The sequence below is a fragment of the Pseudorca crassidens genome, chromosome 19 (genome assembly GCF_039906515.1).
Source record: "Pseudorca crassidens isolate mPseCra1 chromosome 19, mPseCra1.hap1, whole genome shotgun sequence".
NCBI classification, from domain to species: Eukaryota; Metazoa; Chordata; class Mammalia; order Artiodactyla; family Delphinidae; genus Pseudorca; species Pseudorca crassidens.
In genome coordinates this window covers 14085736-14109442 of record NC_090314.1, presented here as the reverse complement: position 1 = coordinate 14109442, position 23707 = coordinate 14085736, and the positions used below count along the sequence as shown (strand labels likewise).

The following is a 23707-nucleotide window of genomic DNA, read 5'->3' as shown; positions in this document are numbered from 1 at the left end:
AGAAACTTTTTTTTTTTTTAATTTTTATTTTTTGCCGTACGCAGGCCTCTCACTGTTGTGGCCTCTCCCGTTGCCGAGCACAGGCTCCGGATGCGCAAGCTCAGAGGCCATGACTCACGGGCCCAGCCGCTCCGCGGCATGTGGGATCTTCCCGGACCAGGCCACGAACCCGTGTCCCCTGCATCGGCAGGTGGACTCTCAACCACTGCGCCACCAGGGAAGCCCCCAAGAAACTTTTGTAGTATCTCTGCAACAAGAAACAAGGATAGCCACATTCTCTGTAATAGCAAAAACAGAGCAAAATAGGGGAATTCCCTGGTGGTCCAGTGGTTAGGACTCTGTGCTTTCACTGCCCTGGGCCCAGGTTCAATCCCTGATTGGGGAACTAAGATCCTGCAAGCCAGGAGGCATGGCCAAAAAAACCCAAAAGAACAAAAAACAAACAAACAAAAACACCAAGCAAAAACAAAACAACAACAAAAAAAGCAAAACAAACAAAAGAACCCCTCCCAAAATAGAGAAATAATGCAATGAGAATCAAGAGTAATTTATCTAATGAAATACTAAACAGTGAAAACAGAAGAAATATAACTGCACATAACAAAGACCAATTTCAAGAATATAATGATGAGCTAAAAGTCACAAAAGAATGCATACATTATAATTTCACATATATTCAGTTCAAAAACGTGGAATATGTTGTTTAGGAATACAAACTTGATGAAATTATGAAGAAAAGCAATGGTAAACAAAGAATTGGGAATATGAAAAAAGGATGGGGTAGGAGGGGAATATAGGAGAAGTAACAAGTAGTAATAAAGTTCTTTTTCTTTTTTAATATTGATTGATAGATTGATTGGCCACACCACACAGCTTGTGGGATCTTAGTTCCCCACCAGGGATTGAATCCGGACCCTCGGCAGTGAGAACACGGAGTCCTAACCACTGACTGGACCACCTGGGAATTCCTAAAGTTCTTTTGCTTAAAATAGGTGGCCAGGTACAGGGATGTATCATGGATTCTGATTTTTTAGATGCTACGTTTCATACACAGGTTTTATCACCTCGATATTTGATTTTAAAAAGGGAAACCAAATAACTTAAATATCACACATTTGGTCAATTCATCTACACCATGTCCTCTTCTAAGCCAGATGGGTGGCTGCTATCTTTGGCTCCTTGCTAGACTTAAAACGGACTTGTGGACAGACGGTATACAATAAAAGGGAAAATTTTCCTACTGGCCCTATAAGTAATAAACAAGGAGATAAAGACCAATTAAAACAAGAAAGGTAGATGTTTAATACAAAATATGATCCTTCTTTAAAAAAAACTGGGAAACAAAAATTTAAGTCATTCTTTATTCATATAGCACAGTATGAGAAGATACAAGAAACTTCAATGCCTAGCTTAGTCAAAGATGGCAAACCAAAAGGTAAAACGGAGGAAACTTAGCTTTAAAAAAAAACAGAACAGAACTTTATAATGAGAAATTTTACCATCAGTGAAAAGAAATAGACTGTTACCATACTAACAACCAGTTTAACACAGAATATCTAGTAAAAAACAGCTGTATTTACTGAAGGAAAAAGCAAGGGGATGACACTATTTCTGCTGAGAAATAAGAGACTACTGGATACTACCACTAAAAAATGAGGCCAATGAAAACAAGCAATTCAAATACCCAAATCACACAATTTCTAGAAACATTTATGACGTGTATAAAAATGCAAAAGAATAGGATGACTTTTTAAATGAACTTACCCTGAAATAAGTGAAGTTACAGCTGTTGAATAAATGTCACTCAAAAGCAGTCTCTTGGCTTTTTCTTACACAGCGGGCAACTTTCCTTTTGAATTCTCCATTTCTGTCTTCCCTCCATTCTTTCTGTAAGTACAAAAGTAACAGCAACTGATTTTATGTAAACTCCTCTTATAATCTCAAATACTAACTTTAATTTTGAATGTAATGCTTTGGTAATGTGAATACTTTTAAAATGTTAAAAAGTTGACAAGGTAGAAAAGTAGTCAAGAAACACTTTTGCAAGGCACTCTGCTAAGATACATGCAAATGACCTCTACAGGCAAAAGTCTCTTTAAAAAAGGAAAAGGCCCTGAAGATCATTAGCAGTTTTGTATTATGCTAAAAAGAAAGCTACGACTTACAAATAAGATATCCAGGCTATCTGAAGGATCACCAACTCTCCCTACTGGGTAGCAACCAGAAAATAAAGTAGACATAACAGTGCCTCCAATATCAAGTATATGGGTGTAATGCATCATACTGAGATGATACTGAGTACTATTTCTAGTGGGGGCGGGGGGATGAGGGGGTGGGATACATGACAGTGACAATATCACTATCACTGCCTGGCCCATAAAAATGGAACACAAAACAGCACCAGCATAGTTTCACAGGAGAATAGAGCTGATTTTACTTAGCATGTAAATACCAGGAAATTCTCACAAAAATGCCCAGCCCTTTTTTCCCCCCGCTATATCATCCATTTAGGGACAGCAAAGACTACAGAAATCTTCAATACTTGCCTGTGCAGAGGAAGAGATTTGAACAACAATTTTTGCCCTCAAAGCAAGGCACCCCAGAAAGCCAATCATTATAATAAATTATGAGATAAACTATAATGCTAACATCTACAGAGATCTGGAGATGTTTGATGAAATATTTATGGATAAAATGTTATTGTCTGTAATTACCTCATTATCATATTTAAGAAATTTTAAGGAGAAAGGGTCAATTCCAGAAAAGAAGGAAGGTCAATCTCAAGAAAAGAAAGAAAAAAAAAATCACCTAAAAAGAGCACTTAGCAGAGAGAAGTAAGACTGAGAGCAGGGAGATGAGATAGAAAGCTATTACAATAATGTAGGTAAGAAGTTAAAAGGACTCAAATCAATGGCAGAGGGGTGGAAAGGAATTTAGATATATAATTTGACTGACATTCTCTGGTGACACACAAGACTGGGCAAGGATGACTTCTAGGTAGAAGATAGATTGGTAGATGATGGTTCAAAGCAGGAGCTAGCTAATAACAGAGTCGCCATTTGTTGAATCCACTATGCCACACACTGTGGATGACCAGATGGGTGGTGTTATCATCTGCATTTTACATGTGAAGAACCTACGGAATCAATAGACCAAAAAGCACATATGTTTATCTCTTAGCTCTCCTAAGATCCTATTAAAATGATCATACCGGAATTATTTTTTTAAGGTATAAATCCTCACTGTCAAAGAAAATGGCATTAAAATCATCTGATAACGGGGAGAAATTTCTTCTGGAAGACCAAAAGTAGATGGAAGAACAATGAAACGTACATTAGAGGAGAGAAAGTAATAGCCTACAGGAGTCTCAATGGAACCCCAGCAAAGGAGGGAAAAGGACCTATTGAACAGAACTCTGAAGTTAAAGTTTGGAAATGACAGCTCTGAGAAGTCAGTAAGAAGTGGGGGTGAGGTGCATGCCACAGCTAAAGAAGACCCAGTGCAGTCAAATAAATAAATAAATATTTTTTAAAAAAAAGATGTGGGGCTGAGGGACTTCCCTGGTGGTCCAGTGGTTAAGACTTCACGCTCTCAATGCAGGGGGCTCAGGTTAGATCCCTGGTCATGAAACTAGATCCTGCATGCTGCAACTAAGAGCCCGCATGCCACAACTAAAGATCCCGCATGCTGAAACTTAAGATCTCACATACCGCAACTAAGACCTGGAGCAGCCAAACAAATAAATAAATGAAGTGGGGCTGAAAAGAGATTGACAGAAAGTCTATATGACTCAATAGCTTGGCCCTTCCTCCTACCTACACCCAAAATTAATACCTTCCTAAAATAATAACGATGATATATAGATTTTATATAAATATACTGAAGACCACTAGAATTAGAGCTGCTAGTGTGGGTATTGGTACTGAAAGTAATTACTTCTTCACTTTGGCATTTAAATGGTACCCCTCTTCCTCCAACTCACTCTTAGTTTATTTTTTTTTTCACTCTTAGTTTAACATCTGGCTTATTACTCACACACTCTTGAGTGAAACCAATTCTGCACACATGCGCCCCTTATGTTGTTTGGACTGATACTTGACTTATTAGAAGTTAGAATGGTTTTCTGCCAGTGTTTACTTCAATTCAATTACTAAATTCAAAAATTCAAAGCCAGAGATTTGAAAGGGGGTTATTATATGTAGTGTTTTTCTACATGTAAGATTTCACCCAAGTTTTTATGTAGGTTTGAAATAACAAGGAAAAAAGGTGAATTTAATCTCCCAGCTTTCACATATACTAACAAAGTTTCCAAGAATAAGAATTAGAACAAAAGGATTGTTAAAGAAGGATAGACGGCTGAGGAACTAGGACTATTCTAGATTAAAGGAGACTAATAAAACATGAATACAGGACTTCTGTGGCGGTCCAGTGGTTAAGACTGCACGCTTCCACTGCAGGGGGCATGGGTTTGATCCCTGGTCAGGGAACTAAGATCCCACATGCCGTGGAGTGCAGTGCAGCCAAAAAAAATTAACAAATAAATAAAATAATTTTTAAAAAAAAGAAAAGGAGAAGGAAGAGAAGACCAAAAAAAAGAAAATAAAAACAATAATGTAAAAATGAGAAACCTACAGTAAAATGGTAAGAAATACCAACCTTTACAAAATAAAAAATAAATAAATAAGTAAAAAATAAATAAAACGAATACAAAATGTAACGTGAGGACTTCCCTGGTGACGCACTGGTTAAGAAACCACCTGCCAATGCAGGGGACATGGGTTCAAGCCCTGGTTCAGGAGATCCCACATGCCGTAGAGCAACTAAGCCCATGTGCCACAACTACTGACGCCCACACGCCTAGAGCCTGTGCTCCTCAACAAGAGATGCCACCACAATGAGAAGCCCGAGCACTACAATGAAGAACAGCCCCCACTCAACACAGCTAGAGAAAGCTCTCGTGGAGCAACGAAGACCCAACACAGCCAAAATTAATTAATTTTTCAAAAGCAATGTGGGTTCCTAAAATTCTGGATTCTGCCGCCCCACCCATTTCGTTCTTAGGAGATACACGCTGAAGTATTTAAGTATATACTTAAACATAAAGATCTGTAAAGTATTCTCAGTTTAGCAAATAATAATAATGATAATAACAACGTTGTAAAATGTCCACATTTGTGAACCTGTATGTGTAGGGTATAGGGGTGTTTAAGGGTGTTTATAACTAATGCAACATTTTGTAGGTCTGAAAGTTTTAAAAATAAAAGCTTGGGAATAATAATATGGACCTACTAGGGACCTGATAATAAGTTCTCATAGGTATGACAGCTGTTTTATAGTTATATAGGATAGTGTCCTTATTCCTTTTTTCTTTTAATTTATTTTTTTGGGGGGTGCTGCGTTGGGTCTTTGTTGCTGCTCGCAGGCTTTCTCTAGTTGCGACGAGCACGGGCTACTCTTCATTGTGGTGCGCGGGCTTCTCACTGAGGTGGCTTCTCTTGTTGTGGAGCACGGGCTCTAGGCGCGCAGGCTTCAGTAGTTGTGGCTCGTGGGCTGTAGAGCACAGGCCCAGTGGTTGTGGCACACGGGCTTAGCTGGTCCACAGCATGTAGGATCTTCCTGGACCAGGGATCGAACCCATGTCCCCTGCATTGGCAGGAGGATTCTTAACCACTGCACCAACAGGGAATCCCCTAGTGTCCTTATTCTTAAAAGATGCAGGTACAAATATTTAGGGGTAAAGCTTAGTTACGTCTTACTTATCTTTGTACAGATTCATGAAAAAATTAAATGAATAAAAACATATATCATACACATCCACACATATATACTTATAAAGTTACTATAGTTCTAATCAAGTTTAATTAAACGGGAGGGGAGATGTGTGCATGTGACCACCTTACCGCAGCGTCAACATTAGCAGGTGAATCTCCATTAGGGTCTGCCAGCATAGAAATGACACTGATCATGATGGTTTCCACGGTGTGAATAGGCAGCCAGCGTTCCTCGGGCTTTTCATAACCATATTTATCTTCCCCGGGCTCATGAAGAATAGAAATGCATACATCACCATTTTTATCAACTGCAAAATTAAAGAATAAGATTACTGTTTTAAATATTTAAAATAATTTGGCTATACATAAAATACATATTATAATAAACATGGTCCCAATTCCCACGGCATCTGTATAAAATTCAATACCACTGTACCACTGAAAAGATACAGAAGTTAATTTCCAAAATGGAACCTGTTAACCTTTTAGGAAGACCGAAGATTTTACCAAGTAGGATCCACCTGACAAACCCAAAAGGAATGTAAGCTACCTTTTTCATTTGTGCAAAATTTCAAGACACATAGTATGTAGATGGTGCCTAGCATTTACATGTAATAAATACAATGAAATGAAGAAATGGCATCTGTTGAATCTGTTCTTCATTTGCAGAAAGTATATGGTCTAAACACCAGAATTGAGTTTCTGGATAATGAATTCCTAGTTTCCCCACTAACTTATTGATTGAAATTGTTAATAGTCAAAGGTCTAGAGACTTTCCTAAGAAAAAAATAAAAGGTAACATGATAATATACTTTTAAAATCACATAAAGGCAAAATTATATTTTCAGGGAAAAAGTATACTCAAATCCACAAAAGGAACATGTTATATTGCTAGTGAAAATTCATCAACGTAAGTGATATTCATTAGGCCCCTAATCTATAAAACGGTTTTAAAATCCAAGCCACAAATTAATTGTTGATCAAAAGGGGTAGAGGAGTCCTAATCCACATTTACATCACACAAATATTCCCTATTAGGGAACTATCAAAATCATAACATTCATTAATCTTCTACAGTGAAATTTTCCCTATTGCAAAAAGCATACTTATTGGAGAAATGTTAGAAAAGACAGAAAAGTATAAAATTTTGGTGAAAAACTTTTTAACCAAATTTCCAAATCCTATAAACAACCAATGACACTATTTATGTATATTTCATCCCTGATTTCCTACCTAAAGTCCAACAAATTTATGATAGGTATAATGTTAAAGCCTACTTTTCATCTCCTAACTCAAGCACTCCCCTGCTATTATTAACTCTGGGTAACCAGAGTCAAAGTTCGTGTGCACTGTGGCTCTACGATAAATGCTTCTTGAACGCGTGCCATGTGCCAGGCACCCACCACCTGACATGGAGTTCAGCAGTGAATGCAACATTCAAGACTCATGCCTTCAATGTCTTGTATATGAGCTGTTCTGCAATTAAGGTTCCTTTTCCCAACTCACCTACACCTCCTAGTAAAATCTCTTAACTAAAATGAAATAACTAACTAGATCAAGAATAACAACAGCAAAACTTGTGACAGCACTATAAAGTTGAACAGAAAATGCTTACACAGTATTAAGATATTTTCCTCACTTACACTTAAAATTTTTTCTTTGGAAGTCATTTTCTTTGAGAACATTTAACATCAAATGTTTGTACAGAATTCTATCAGAGAGAATCTATTTGAGACCCATTTTCCTTTTATAAAAATTATCGTAATTTAGCACCTTTAAAATTTTTTAACCTTGTGTCATTTCATTTTAAACATACAGTTTAGTTTCTTAGAAAGAGGTTTTTACGCTTAATGCCTATTACCAAATTACACTTTAAAAATGCAAGATATGAGCTGATAATTCTGAGTGACAAGGCAATAAAACTAAGATTTTTCTTTATTGAAAAAATTTTTAATTTCACAACTGAAATCTAGTTTAAAATACTTTTAGGGGCTAAATTTTTCCATGTACAGAAACTTTATGTATTTCCTCTTTAGTCAAATGTCTGTTCATGTCCTTTACCCATTTATGTACTCAATGTTTAGTTTTCTTCTTGCCAAACTGCTTAATTTTCCTTGTTTAATTTTTGCCTGTTATTTTTTTTCTTTCATTTCAATACCCCAATAATGTTTTTTAATGGTTGGCCTTATTATCTGACACAAGATTCATTTAAGAATCCCATACTGAATTTAGTTACCATTTCTCTTTCCTCTTTATAGTCTTCTAATATTTATTGCTTTTGAAACTAGAAACTCCTTGTTCCTAACACCCAGAAAATAATATTCACTATTTTTAAAAACCACTTGAAACTTTTTATTCCATTTAGAGTTTTAATTCACTTTGCTGTTTGGTGTGAAGAAAATTTCTAAATCAATTTCCCCATAAGTAGCTAGCCAACAGTCTCAGCATCAATGACTGAAAAGAAAACACAGCTCTTCTTCCATCTTGAAACTAAACTACCTGAACCATGCATACCCTTCAAGCTATCTCCCTTCTCTTGAAGCTGTGCTCTAAAATTAGGAAAATCTGATTTCCCCTCGTCTTCTCTATTTACACTTGGGTACTCTCTTTTTTGCCTTATGGGAAACTGTCTTCTGCTTCCAAACAGGATGCTATGACTATTCTCACAAAGTGACTGGGAGAACATATTCTCCTGGGTATTTTTAAAGTCAACCCTTCTGGGCCCAAAACAACTGATACCGTTGAGGACACCTTCCTGGACACATTTTCCTCTCTTACTTCCGTGGCACACTTCCTTTCCCTGGTTCTTGAAGCCATTCTCTCAATCACTTTCTTCTTTTCCTTTTCCTTGGTCTGACTTTTGATGTTATCCTAATCTCCAAAATTAATCCTCTTTTCCCTAAGTAAATTAAACCATTCATTATATCACAGTGTTACCCACCATCTCCCCCCCGCCAGCTTTATTAAGATACAATTGACAGAAAACGTTGTGTAAGTTTAAGGTATACCACATGATGATTTGATATCGTTACCTGTCATCTTGATGTCAGTAGCTTCCAAGGCCCTAAGCTCACTGCTGAGCCTTGACTAGTTTTCTTTAATTACCTAAGTGGTTATGGCAACTGCACCTCCAGAAAAACAAGTCTCAAATTGAGTGCATCTAAGTCATACAAATGACTTGTATGACTTTACCATATAATAATTTTTAATAAAACAGCTTTTGAGATATAATTCATGCATTTGAAGTATACAATTTAATGGTTTCTAGTATGTTTAGAGTTGTATAACCATCACCACGATCAATTTTACAATATATTCATCACCACAGAAAGAAATGCCGTACCCATTAGCAATTGATAAAATCCTCTATCTCCTAGCTATTTTGTCTGGTTTTCCCTTCCAAACCTTCCCCCGTGAGTATAAACTTTCTAGACATAAATATAGTCATGATGAACCTACTATACAGCTTTAAAACTATTGAGTCCCCACGACTAAAGATACATATTCAAAATTCTATTTAAGAATCATATTCTCCATCATTCCCTGACTCCCTCTTCTATGCTACCAAACACCTTTCTAACAACATCACTGTTGTCTCTGTTTCACCATTAAATTTATGTCCGTCTTTCCCTTACACATACCATAATATCCTTACAGAAAGACCATAACTCGATCATCTTTGTATCTCCAGCACCTAGCAGAAATTCAAATGCTGGTTTTTCCCCTCATTCCCACTGCAGACCACTCTCACTCCCCTTTCTAAGTCTAGCTCCTTCTGAACCTGCCATCCCTGGCCCATTGCCTCCTCGGGTATCCTTTCTTCACAAAGCATCCCTTCACTCAAATCACGTCTTAATTACTTCACTCTCTAATGCCTTCTCCCTTATGGTCTGCAAACCAACAATCCCTTCAACCTTAAAAAACAAAGAAAATAAACACTCATTTCAGTTGCCCTCTTAAACTACGGAGGCCACTGCTATTGTTCCTCTTAACAGAGGTTCCATGTACTGCTTACATATATTCTCTCATGTAACTCTCACAGATAGAGAAACTAAGGTTCAAGAGGCTTTTACCTACAGTGATATAGCTAATTTGTGGTAGAGACAACATTCAGAAACTTCGTTACATTTTCCTTTGAAATAGGTGGAAAAAGATTGACTTACACATCAAATAATTCAAGAGAAGGCAGGAGAAACTGCCAAAAGGCTAGGAAGAAATGAAAGAAACGTCCAAGGCAGATGTGGTCAATTCGTGCCTCCATATATCTTGTAGGGTTATCGCTAATGTGTTCTACCAGAAAGAAATTATTTTTCTCCCTTCTTCCTGGTGCAAAAATTAACTATGTCTTTTGTCATCACTGCTATCTTAGATGTGATGAAATATGGCGGCTTCCTTGGTTCCCAATAGTTTTCCATTTGCCAGTCTAGTCTCTCCTAAGTAAGACTCATCTGTTTTTCAAGTCACTGGGTGCTATTACACTTCCTTGAAACAAAGCCTTGGTTTATTCATGCATCTGTTACCCTCACTGATTTTTGCTTAAACTAATATATAAGGGTTTCTCTTCCTTACAACTGAAAGTCTGGACTATGAGAAGTAGAATGAAGATCAGTGTAATTGTCTAAAAAGACAACTTTGATGACAAAATACTGATAGTCAAAATACTTAGGAAAGAAATTCTTGCAAGCTCTATCATACAAAACAAGGCCAAAAGTTCAGGGAGACTGTGTATACACATAGTTTATCTGGCCTAACCTTTGGCTCACAAAGTGAATTTTAAATGGTAGTACATCTTTGGGTAAAAAAGTCAATGTCACCATTTTATGCACTGCAGTACTGGATACTTTTGAAGGTTTAAACACACAGTATTGTATCTCATTTGATCCTATCAATCACCTTATGATGTAGGTAAGACATTCCTTTTTGACAGCTAAGAACATACATTAAAAGTTAAGCGTTGTCCATAGTCTAGGAGCTAAGATGAGAAAATAGAAATTAAAAATCCAGGTTTAATTACTTCTAAGCTCTTTGTAATAGCCAATGAGTCACCTAACACCTTGGAAATTATCTCCTCAATTATAAGAGCTCTATTAATGCTGAATATCACCCACCAACCCTGCCTCCAGTTAGGAACATCATGAGTCTCAAAACGAGCTGAAAACTAAGTAAGTAAATAAATAAGTAAATGAAGATTTTTTTCCCCATGTGATCTCTGTCAATTCTTCTCTTCTAAGGAATCTAAATCCAAGCCCATGTGCATAACAAACACAACAAACTTAGTACAAAAATTCCAACGCAATTTCATTGAGAACTACATCTTCCTTATTGACCTTGAAAACTTCAGGGACAGGCCATCATACTTGCAAATGTAAAAGTAAAACTAGATAAACTTACCATTTGGGTGCCAGATTTCTGTAATGAATTTCATTTTAGGAGGCCGAAGGGGATAATCTTTTGGGAAAGTGAGATGAGCCTTAAAAACACCACCTTCACTGGAAATACAAAAACAAAAACAAGTTCTTGCCTATAAGTTCCTGCTTATAAATAAGAAAATTATTAAAACAAACATAAAACAAGGATGCTAGTGCTAACATTATAAACAAAATAAATAATCTGGATTTCAAGCAGTTTACTTTACTCAAATATCCAGTTTAATAAACTGTCATACCTACCACCTTATTAAACTCTCAAAAAACAGTAAAATGAAAGAAACAGCTTTAAAAAAAGGCATCCAGATCAGATTACACGACTGCTGTGCTACAAACCTTTTAATCTCTTCCCACTGCACTTAAAACAAAATTTAAAAGTTAAGTTTAACATTGCCTATCAGGGTCAAGTTGCCAATTTCTCTACGTTGATCTCAATCTTCCACTCTTCTCTCTAATTCCAGCCAGTCTTCTTTCTGTTCTTCAAACACAACAAGCTTTTTCTCATCTGAGAGCTTATGTATTTTCTTATTCCCTCTCTGGGAACAGTTGTGCTGACCTTCAATCCATCCATCCATTTATTCATCTTATCATTTAACAAATATTTATTCAGTCTTTACGTGTCAGACACTGGGAGTACAGCAGTGAACAAAGCATAAAGTCTCTCAAGGAGTTTATAATTGGTGACTTTCCAAAGTAGGGCTGTGCAACAGAACTTTCACACACTAGAGGTGGTTTATAGTTATGCTGGCCAATATGTTAGCCACCAACCACTTGTATCAATAATATGGCGAGGGCTTCCCTGGTGGCGCAGTGGTTGAGAGTCCGCCTGCCAGTGCAGGGGACACGGGTTCGTGCCCCAGTCTGGGAAGATCCCACATGTCGCGGAGCGGCTGGGCCCGTGAGCCATGGCCGCTGAGCCTGCGCGTCCGGAGCCTGTGCTCTGCAACGGGAGAGGTCACAACAGTGAGAGGCCCACGTACCACACAAAAAAAAAATATATATATATATATATATGGCTAGTACAACTGAGGAACGGAATTTTTAATCTTGTTTAATTCTAATAGGCACATGTGGCTGTGACTGTTGTGTTAAGGCACTGCAGAGCACTGTCATTTGCTTAGGAACTGTTCCTGAACAACTGTCAAAACAACGTAAGTCATTGTTAAAGAAAACCAATGAAAAAAAGTCAGCCTTATGGGGCAAAAACGACAAAGCCCCTGACTTGTGTCCTTGGTACTAGCTGTTTCCTCTGTTTGAAACACTGTTCTCCCTTTGTCATATTCAGAACTCAGCTTAAATGTTACCTCTTGAGAATGATTTTACTTGACTACCCAATCTTAACTAGCCACTGTGTCCCTCTATCACATGGACCTCTTTTCATTTCTTTATTGCAAAAGCAATTCACACCTCTGATTCTCTTATTGTAAGATGTACACCCCATCAGAGCAGGGTCATCTGACTGTGTTTGTTTCAGATCATCGAGAAATGGAATCCTCAGCTCATTAAATGGTTTTCATTCATTAAACAAATAGATAATGATTATCTACCTATGGGAGGCACTGTTGTATGTAAAAGAATACAACAGGGACCAAAACATTAGAGATCACTGATTTATGGCACTTACCATTCTAGAGTCAGAGGAAAGTATCAAGAAAAATACCGGTAATAAATACTGGAATGATATGAGCAATCTATTGTTAAAATTTTTTTTTAATCTATAGAATAAGCCCATTTGCCTTTACAAAGAAAAAGTGAGGGTATGTTTATATACAAATAGAAAAATGTCTGGAAACATGACACCAATATATAATAATAATGGTTAATTAACTCTGAAGCACAAGATTATGAGATTTTTTTACTTTCTGCTTTGTACATTTTGATATACCATGAATTTTTAACCACAAGCAAGTATTAATTCTTATTGCCTTTTTCTAATCATAAAAGCAAGATGAGGGGAGTTAAAGAAAGGTAGATCATTAACACCAAACACTTCTGAATACTTAGGAAAGGCCACTAGATTCCGAGTATAAAAAGTAACCTCGACTTTAAAAACCTCGAAACAGAGTAACTGAGAAATTAGAAGAAAGAAAATAAGGGTAGTAAAGGGCTTACCACGAAAAAGAAAGAATACCCTTTCCTTTTGCACAGGAAGAAAACAGACTGAATGTAGTACGGATATCCAGGGGTAAAAAGGAAGAAAGCTGACACATTTTATGCCTGCCTTATGGTCTTAATTTTCATAATTTATGAGACTATCTATTGAAGGGAAAAAACATGAAGACTTGAGGGAATGGAGACTAGAACAGCAGTTGTAAAGAGCGCATTACACTGTTAAGAGATAAGTCTACCTTCTCGGACTATGTTACCCCAACTGGATAAATTAGTGCCAAAACTGGCCTTAGGAAATATTAATTCTATGAACTAGTTTTTCAAACTGGGGCTGCAAAGCTAAGTAAGTGAGTCACTAACGAGTTTTCTTTATAAACAAATAAAAATAGAATAAAAAGGGCTTCCCTGGTGGCGCAGTGGTTGAGAGTTCGCCTGCTGACGCAGGGGACAAGGGTTCGTGCCCTGTTCCGGGAAGATCCCACATGCCGCAGAGCGGCTGGGCCCGTGAGCCATGGCCGCTGAGCCTATGCATCCGGAGCCTGTGCTCCGCAATGGGAGAGGCCGCAACAGTGAGAGGCCCGCGTACCGCAAAAAACAAAAACAAAAAGAAAAACAAAAACACTTTGAAAGCCACAAATACAGAAAACAGCCAAGAATCTATGTAAAACAACATCAAAACAGCTACCACAAAGCCCATGTACTTTATCCCACTGGTAAGACTATTCCCTGATACTAAGTTAGCTTTCCTGGGTCCCTGAGTTCTAACTGATATCAGATCTACTTAAAAGCTTTATATTAGGGGCTTCCCTGGTGGCGCAGTGGTTAAGAATCCACCTGCCAATGCAGGGGACATGGGTTCGAGCCCTGGTCCGGGAAGATCCCACATGCAGAACAACTAAGCCTGTGAGCCACAACTACTGAGCCCGCACACCACAACTACTGAAGCCTGCGTGCCTAGAACCCGTGCTCCACAAGAGAAGCCACTGCAATGAGAAGCCCGCACACCACAACGAAGAGTAGCCTCCACTCGCTGCAACTAGAGAAAGCCTGCGCAACAAAGACCTAACACAGCCAAAAATAAATAAGTAAAATAAATTTTTTTTAAAAAAAGCTTTATATTAGCTGATTGGAATCCCTATCATGAAAAATTGCCTTAGTCTATTGAATTATTTTCAATCTTTAAATTTTAATAGGACTATCCTTAAAAGTTTAAAGTACACAATTTTAACTCTGTCTGCAGTGTCCTCACCCATTCTAAACTAATCATGCAGTTCCTTACAGTTTTTCTCCTACAGGTGGAATCTTTAACTTCTCTAATACCTGTGAAACTCCTACTTGTTATTTTTAAAAGCCTAGTTCAGTAGTCCCAACTTGTGGGCACAAACTTCTAGTGAACAGTGAACAGCCAAGTTAGCAAAAAACTCAGAACACTCAAAGAGTACAAAACATAGTAAACTAAATATTAAAATGTCACATATTCACTATTTTTCAAATATATAAAGATCTACTATGATGAACAAAATGGCAGTTTATGAAAAGCATCAATGAATTAAAAATACCTTCCCTCCCATTATACATTCTCTTCACAGGTATTAATAGTATAATTACTAGCATGATGTTAAAAAGAGGTATGAAACCAATAGTTTCACATTTGAAAAGGTTGAGAAATCTAGGCCTAGTTCAAGTTTCTTCTATTAGACTTCCCTTACTGTTTTTGTATTAAAATTATAAAAATCTTACAAGTATCAGATCCTATCATCCTACTTTGTCAGATCCTATCATTCTGCCATATTTACTTATTTAAATGATATACCATATGCTGCCATCTGAAATTTTGCTCAACACTGTTCTTTTATATATTCCTGATAATATCTGTCTCCTGTTTATTCATTTTTACCTGCCACAATTTTTCTATTACAATCAAAATGTTTGCTTCCGATTTCTTTTGCTATTACAAACAACAGAATGTTGAACATTCTGAACTCTTTCTAGGCATTGGGTTTTACCCTAGAAATGAAACAAGACAAAGTTTAAATAACTGTTTAAAGTCACACAGATAACAGTGATAGCCTCAGGGAGCTAAACAAAGACAGTCTCCAAAACTCACGTTCCTAAGCACTAAATGATAAGTGGCACGGCACTGCCATTGATCAATCAATTTCTAAGCCATGCAGGCAGGTTCATTCCCTCCAAAATTTCATTACAGAATATATGGCTTGCGCCTCTAAGTTTTAAACAGAACTGTGGAAGAATTTTGTTAGTGTAAAAGAATATTAATCAGAGAGTTTAGTTAGCCACCTCTTCATTTTCTATACCCACTCAAGATAAGGCAATAATACTACAAAATACATATAATCTTAAGATTCTCCAAATTCTTCACATCATTGGCAGAGGTAGGAAACAAAATTAAGCATACTTCTTGAGCACACTAGCCATTAGTGATGAAAAAAGAATAAGAGATACAGGAAAGGTACACATTCACCATTCCCTCATACAAATTTATAAGATTTATGATTACATGGTGCTACCCATGTCTCCTAAAGTTTCTGTAAAAACCTACTGCCATCCTACCTGACATTTTTCTTGCCGAGGATATGGGCAGCTAGCCACACTACTTGATAATCATTAGTCTGAAAATAGCAGGCATGTCACACCAGTTTCAGAATGTTTTTCGTAGAGAAAGCCTCAAGACGGAGCTTCGCTGGTGGTACAGCAGTTAGGAATCTGCCTGCCAATGCAGGGGACACGGGTGCAAGCCCTGGTCCGAGAAGATCCCACATGCCACAAAGCAACTAAGCCCGTGCACCACAACTATTGAGCCTGCGCTCTAGAGCCCACGAGCCACAATTACTGAGCCCGTGTGCCACAACTACTGAAGCTGGCGCGCCAAGAGCCCATGCTCCAAAACAAGAGAAGCCACCACAATGAGAAGCCCGTGCACCACAAGGAAGAGTAGCCCCCGCTCGCTGCAACTAGAGAAAGCCAGCATGCAGCAACGAAGACCCAATGCAGCCAAAAATAAATAAATAATTTTATTTTTTTTTTAATTCCTTATTTTCTAAGCCAGCTAAAATCCAATTTCTGTTGCTTGAAGCCAAAAGCCTACTAACTATTACAGTTACTAACTCTTCAGTTCCCACTTTAGACATCTCTTCCTCTGGGAAAAATTCCCTGACACAGTCATAACCTGCCATGCTACCAACGAGTTCTCACAACACCTAATGCCTCCCTCCATCATGGCTGTCCTCAAAGTGTATTAAATAACTATGCAATGAGCTGTCTTGCCAACTAAACTGTAACCTCTTTGGGAGCAGTGACTATTAGCTAATTCAAGATCATGTTCCTAGCATCTAGCATAAGAGTACTGAAAAAACTTTTGGAAACTAAGTCAATGAGTAATGTAAATGCCAGTACACTGCTTTATTTTTGCAACCATTCTAAGTAGGAAGTTGCTAAAAGGGACGGCCTAAACTCAATAAATCATAAACCTCTTTTTTGAGGGCTTTAAAAACAATTTTATAACTATCAGCACATGAATTTTAGAAAAGGTCATTAATAAAAAGCAATCATACCAAAGTAATTTTGGATGATTATTATAAGGTCTGTCAATTGCATTAAGGCTTCATTACTCACAGGATGTTCAAAGTACGTGTGGCACTGAGGTTAAACTGCAGCCCAGGTGCAGCCAGTGCTCTCATCAGGAAGGGACAGTGCAGAAGTGGCAGCCAGTTGTCTCGTCAGCAACTCCAGAGGAACTGCCACAAATGCTTCTGCTGTCCACACCTCAGATCAACAGCCAGCAGTTTTTAAATGTATACAAAAGGCCAGAAATAGATTTTTATTGGCGGCAAGAATGGCCTAATTAGTGCAATGAGTACTAAAGTGTCTCTCTTTGGTAAAGCTGAAGGGACACAACATATATATGGACCAGCTGATAATATTTAGAGATGCTTGCCACCATCACACGAAAAAAGTGTACGAATTTTGCAAGGTCCTTACAGATCGAGGTCAAACCTGGATGCCTAGTTAATCTTCTACACAGACATTAGTTTAGAAGAATTTCTCTTGTTATCACATATCAACTTTAAGATTAACAAGATTCTGTCACTGGAATGTTGCTGTATCTCCCTTGAGTAAACCTTCACACAATATGTTTTGATTTAAAAACCTAGACGACCAGAACCTCATCAGGCTCATAGGCCAGGCTGTATGTATGATTTTTGTGTGCAAAATTTGGTAAGAAATTTGCTTTCAAATAAATAATATTAAGGTTATGGAGGAATACCTCTAGGATGGCTTTCATTGGCTACTGTTATTTACCAAACTAACATTGTAGAATGACTAAATTGAGTTATTTTAGTTTGCAACAATTACCAATGCAGAGACTTCCCTGGTGGCACAGTGGATAAGACTCCGAGCTCCCAATGCAGGGGGCCCGGGTTCAATCCTGGTCAGGGAACTGGATCCCACATGCATGCCACAACTAAGAGTTCGTATGTCACAACTAATGAGCCTGCGAGCCGCAACTAAGACCTGGTGCAACCAAATAAACAAATAAATATTTTTAAATAAATAAATAAAAATAATACCATTAAAAAAACAATTACCAATGCAAACATACCGCTGGGAGATCAGCAAAAATTCTGATTGGGAACAGTTGTGACAAAACATAAATCATTTTTTTCAGACCTCAGAAAACGCCCAAATCAATACTACAGCTCAACTCTGTATGTCATATACCAGTTTGCTCTGGTATAGAACTAGCTCTGAATTTTCTCTTACATCAGGTGTTGGCGAAGGGGAGACAAAGGAGTTACCATCTCAGAACATCTAAAATAAAACTACTCCACCATCAAAAGAATGTTTGATGTATCCAAATCCTTGCTGCTTAGTACCATCAAGGACCACAGTTGAGTGACCAAGTATACTCCCCAAGAAGGTCCCTGCTGTCCTTCAGTTGTATTTCTTTGAGAAGGTTGCTGCATTTTTTTTTCAATACCTCAACTTCTATAAAAAGTGTGAGGGCTTCCCTGGTGGTGCAGTGGTTGAGAGTCCGCCTGCCGATGCAGGGGACACGGGTTCGTGCCCCGGTCCGGGAAGATCCCACATGCCGCGGAGCGGCTGGGCCCGTGAGCCATGGCCGCTGAGCCTGCGCGTCCGGAGCCTGTGCTCCGCAACGGGAGAGGCCACAACAGTGAGAGGCCAGCGTACCGCAAAAAAAAAAAAAAAAAAAGTGTGAGACTTGTACTAGTCACTAACATCAGATAGTCAAGATCCATCTTACAGAACATTAAATATTAGTAAGTTTAAGTTGGTCTGCAAACACACAGAACAGAAAATCAGACTGTGGTCTTTGAATCTAAAAATGTATTACATAACGTATTTAAGAAATTCCATCTTTTTCTGTTGCTCTTTGATTACACCACATTCTGTTGTGTATCTTTACATCAATTAATAGTGATTAATTAAAACTGATTAACTTTATCACTTTTATAAACTGGGAAACTTCAGTTTGTCAAAATAGTTTATATTTCAATTGCTAAAAGAGCTCCACTTGGATGTTAGTTCCATTATACTTACTAAAGTGTATCTGGAGGACCAATAATAAGGACTTCCCATCGGTAGAGATCATTGTCATCTATTAAACCTGCTGAAAAGCCTTCCACTGGGTTTTTGTTGAGTTCTGTGGAAAAAGAAAATGTTTATCAAAAATTTTAAGTAAATAATCTTCGCCCAACATTCATTACAGAACTTGAATATACATGTTATAAATTCTAACCTGTTAAATGAACACACCTGGATCCATTAGCAAAATGCTACCTGATGTCCAAAACATTTCCATTTCTATAACACAAAGAAGCAATGGGTAAAGCAAAGTATCCAGAAAATCAACTTCTACTGTGCCCTTTTACTTCTACCCTGGTTTCCAGCTAGGTTCTCACCATTCTAGTAGCTCCCTAGTGGTATATAGGTATAGCCATACAGAGAGCTTATTAAAATGCAGGTGTCAGGACTTCCCTGGTGGTCCAGTGGTTAAGACTCCACACTCCCAATGCAGAGGGCCCGGGTTTGATCCCTGGTCAGGGAACTAGATCCCACATGTCACAACTAAGACCCAGAACAGCCAAATAAATAAATAAACATTTTTTTTAAATAAAAAATAAAATAAATAAAATAAAATGCAGGTGTCAGGCCCATCCCCTAGAGATTCTGGTTCAGAGGGAAATCAAACCAATATCTCTGGTAATTCTTATGCTGTGGTCTTTAGGATACATATTCAGAAACACCAAGAGTCCCTGATACCTTTTCATTGGAATTTGCTGCTTAAGCAACCTTCATTTATACTAATAACTACATGTCTACATGAGTAAGTCCTCTGTATTCTTGGGGATATACAACTACAGTTGGCGTTCATGTGCGGCCCATCAGACTCTGAGCACAGAGACAGCAGAGGCTCCATCCATCCTGCCTATGTGTGTTGACCCCCTTGCTGACCAGAGTTTCCAGCACCCAGGAGTAGCTTAAGAATAATAGCTGGATAGCCAGGAGATGGAAGCAACCTAAGTGTCCATCATCGGATGAATGGATAAAGAAGATGTGGCACATATATACAATGGAATATTGCTCAGCCATAAAAAGAAACGAAATTGAGTTATTTGTAGTGAGGTGGATGGACCTAGAGTCTGTCATACACAGTGAAGTAAGTCAGAAAGAGAAAGACAAATACCGTATGCTAACACATATATATGGAATCTAAGGGGAAAAAATGTCATGAAGAGCCTAGGGGTAAGAGGGGAATAAAGACACAGACCTACTAGAGAATGGGCTTGAGGATATGGGGAGGGGGAAGGGTAAGCTGTGACAAAGTGAGAGAGTGGCATGGACATATATACACTACCAAACGTAAAACAGATAGCTAGTGGGAAGCAGCCGCATAGCACAGGGAGATCAGCTCGGTGCTTTGTGACCACCTAGAGGGGTGGGATAGGGAAGGTGGGAGGGAGGGAGACGCAAGAGGGAAGAGATATGGGAACATATGTACATGTATAACTGATTCACTTTGTTATAAAGCAGAAACTAACACACTATTGTAAAGCAATTATACTCCAATAAAGATGTAAAAAAAATATATGCACGAAAAAAAAGAATAATAGCTGGAGCCTACAGGAACAGCAGTAGCAACATGAGATTTTCCTCTTCCGGAGAGAGTGCTCTAGCATGGATGGGGAATGACGGGGGCTGGGGACGAGAACAGAGGCAAAGAACTAGTGAGGTGGCGGGGAAACAGGCCATGAGGCCACCTTAGAGGAGACAGGTAAGAAACAGTTCCTAGAGACACAGAGCTTAATAAAGTAATGACCAATCCATGGTGAGCGTCATGTCAGGATTTTTTAAACAGCTTTAATGAGATATAATTGACATTCGGTAAGTTGCGCATATTTAAATTACATTATTTTTTTTACATATTGATATATGTATACAGCTGTGAAGCCATCACCACAGTCACGATTGTGTGTGCGTATAAATATATGAATCACCAACAAGCGGCACTGGTTGGCTCAAATTGAGAAGTGGGACAAAGCACACAGGAGAGCGATTGAGAGAGGGCTTGCTGGGAGGCTGAACAGGTTTGTAATTCTCATATAATTCCTGCCATCATCCTCAAGGAGCTCAGTCTCATGATAAGTAAGTATAATACAACTCAGAGTGCTATAAAGACTGAACAAAGTGTGTTAGTAACTGAGAAGAAAATATTAATTTTTTGAGGAATCAGAGGTGGTTATTTCAACAGATTTAACACTCCAACATGCCAGTGAAACACAGAGAGAGCCAAAAGTGAAAGTTTATTTATATTTAAACGTGAATGGCTTCTTTTCTCAAAATTTGAGGGGAGATTTTTTTTTCTAATTTATAAGTCTAGTATTTTTGCCTAACTGGCAAAACAGATTTTTATAAATAGTTTTAAATCAGTACTGTGTTTTGAAACACAAGAAATGCATTTTTACTTTTAAACAGCTATTCTAAGACATTTTAAAAATACTGAAAATGCAAAGAAATAGTATTTCAATCTTGTTATTTTGTTTATCAATGCAAACATTTACTGAGTGCCAATATGCTGCAGACATACTGGGAAAGATCTGAAAGTCCCACTTTTACTGTCAACTGAGGGACAGAGTGGAGCATAGACAATTACAATCTGGGCAGGTAAATTCTGCACTGAGTTATCTCATTTCTAACCTTTCTCTAGACAAACACTGGTATATTACTTAGACCATTTTCTCCAACACTATATGCAAGAGTCTTATGGAAGATTCTATAGTTTATCTAGAAATCACCTAATGGTTGCATTTTACATCAGAAGTTCAGTGGAATTTTATAAATGTAGGTGGGTAAATTCTTAAATTAGCATACATGGTCAAAATTACCCTTGAAAACGTCCTTACACTTTCCATAAAGTAAATTATTCCTTCTCACTTTTGTCAATACACCGTAAGTTCTTTAAAAATCTTTTGCACATTCTTTCCACGCTTTTCTTCTACAGGAGTGATTGTGTCCATTCCTTGTTTCATTAAGTAATGCAAAAGTAATGCTGCAAGATGTCCATCTATCTCAGTTTTGTCATGGCTTTTGCCCATAGCGTGGATCCTCATAGCCTAGATCCATGGGTATTTAACAGGCTTAATCTACCTATTAGTGGCAGATCGTTACCTACCTTCATGATTCCTTCAAGGTCCAATTCCTCCATGGGGCCTTCCCTAAATAACTTACCATATAATCTTCTTTTGACTTCTGCTAAATTCCTATTAATCATACTTTTAGTCTGTACTGCATCACCCGGCACTTAACTATCAGCTCCTGATTCCCACAGAAGTAAACAGGCAATTAAATGCTCCAACATTAGTACAAGAATTTGGAGGGGCACAAAGAAGGGCACATTATAATCATGAAGAGACAGAAAGGCGTCTAAAAAGAGAAGAGACATCTGAAATAAGACAAAGGATTTTGGTGGAGAAGGTGCAAGGCTTACACAGGGAACACATACAAAAACTTGAAATATGGAGATCAGCATACGGGGGGCGGGGGGGGCGTCATACAGCTGAAGCTAGATAGCATGTCGGAAGGACTGCAAAGAGCCTTTAGAAGCCATGTTAGTTTAGACTTTATCCAGAGAGAAATGACGAGCCTTTGAAGAGTTTGTTTTTGTTTTGTTTTTAAAGCAATGAGGTGACCTCATGAGATTTACTTTTTCAAAAACCAATCTCTCAGTATATGAAAGATATGTGGAAAAAAAGTATGTGAAAGAGTAAGGCCATGTGATGACGAAGAAACCAGAAAGGAAGCTATTAAAGTAATCCTGAAAAGTGTACCTTTAGTATATGGTAGTGGGAATAATAAACAGGGATACACAGGAGATAGAATCCATCAACCAAGCTTGGTGATGTGGGGGGTTTTAGATAATAAGCCAAAATTGACACACATTTCCTCAAAAAGTTTATAAACATTGAGTTACCATATAGCCCAGTAATTACACTCCTAGGTATATACCCAGGAGAAATGAAAACATCTACCCATATAGGAATTTGTACCCAAATGTTTATACTGCAGCATTATCCATAACAGTCAAAAAGTGGAAACAACCCAAATGTCCATCAATGAATGAACAAATTATGATGTATACATACAATGGAATATTATTCAGCCATTAAAAAAGGAATTTAAGTGCTGATACATGCTACAACTTAGATGAACCTCAAAAACATCAGGCTAAGTGAAAGAAACCAGACACATAAGGTGACATATTGTATGACTCCTTTTATATCCACAAATCCGGAGACAGAAAGCAAAATGGGGGGTGAGGGTGGGGGGGGGTGGGATGGGACGGAGATAGAGTATGATAAATGAGTATGGGAGTTTTTGGTGGGGTGATGAAAATGTTTCGAAACTGAAAAGAGACGGTGGTTGCACAACATTGTGAATACACTAAATACCACTGAACTGTACACTTTAACATGGCTAGTTTTTTTTAAAAATGGTTAGTTTTATGTTATCTGAATTTCAACTCAATTTTTTAAAATGATAAATAGGTTTCTACATAGGGCAACGGGGTAGGAGTCTGTTTTTTTCTCTGAAATGGGAATTATAATAAAGATGTGCTGATTTTAGGGGTGAGGGAAAGAAATAATGATAGGTTTGGTTTTAAGTACCTATGGGGCATAAACAACACATTGTTTTGTTTGTTTTTTTATATCTTTACTGGAGTATAATTGCTTTACAATGTTGTGTTAGTTTCTGCTGTACAACAAGGCGAATCAGCAATATGTATACATATATCTCCATATCCCCTCCTCCCTCTTGAGCCTCCCTCCCACCCTCCCTATCCCACCCCTCTAAGGTCGTCAC

At 37.9% G+C, this 23707-nt stretch overlaps 1 protein-coding gene across 2 annotated transcripts in view; it reads right to left on the bottom strand.

Moving 5' to 3' along the window:
* UBE2G1 (ubiquitin conjugating enzyme E2 G1) overlaps positions 1-23707 on the bottom strand; it is a 132939-nt gene that overhangs the window by 13707 nt on the left and 95525 nt on the right. For both annotated transcript variants that reach the window (XM_067715882.1, XM_067715883.1), the window contains exons 2-5: positions 18887-18989; positions 11163-11260; positions 5901-6079; positions 1765-1887 (exon numbers count right to left, since the gene is read on the bottom strand). In XM_067715882.1, coding sequence (XP_067571983.1) covers positions 1801-1887; positions 5901-6079; positions 11163-11260; positions 18887-18989 — 467 coding nt within the window. In that variant the 3' untranslated portion in view covers positions 1765-1800. The remainder of the gene's footprint in view (positions 1-1764; positions 1888-5900; positions 6080-11162; positions 11261-18886; positions 18990-23707) is intronic.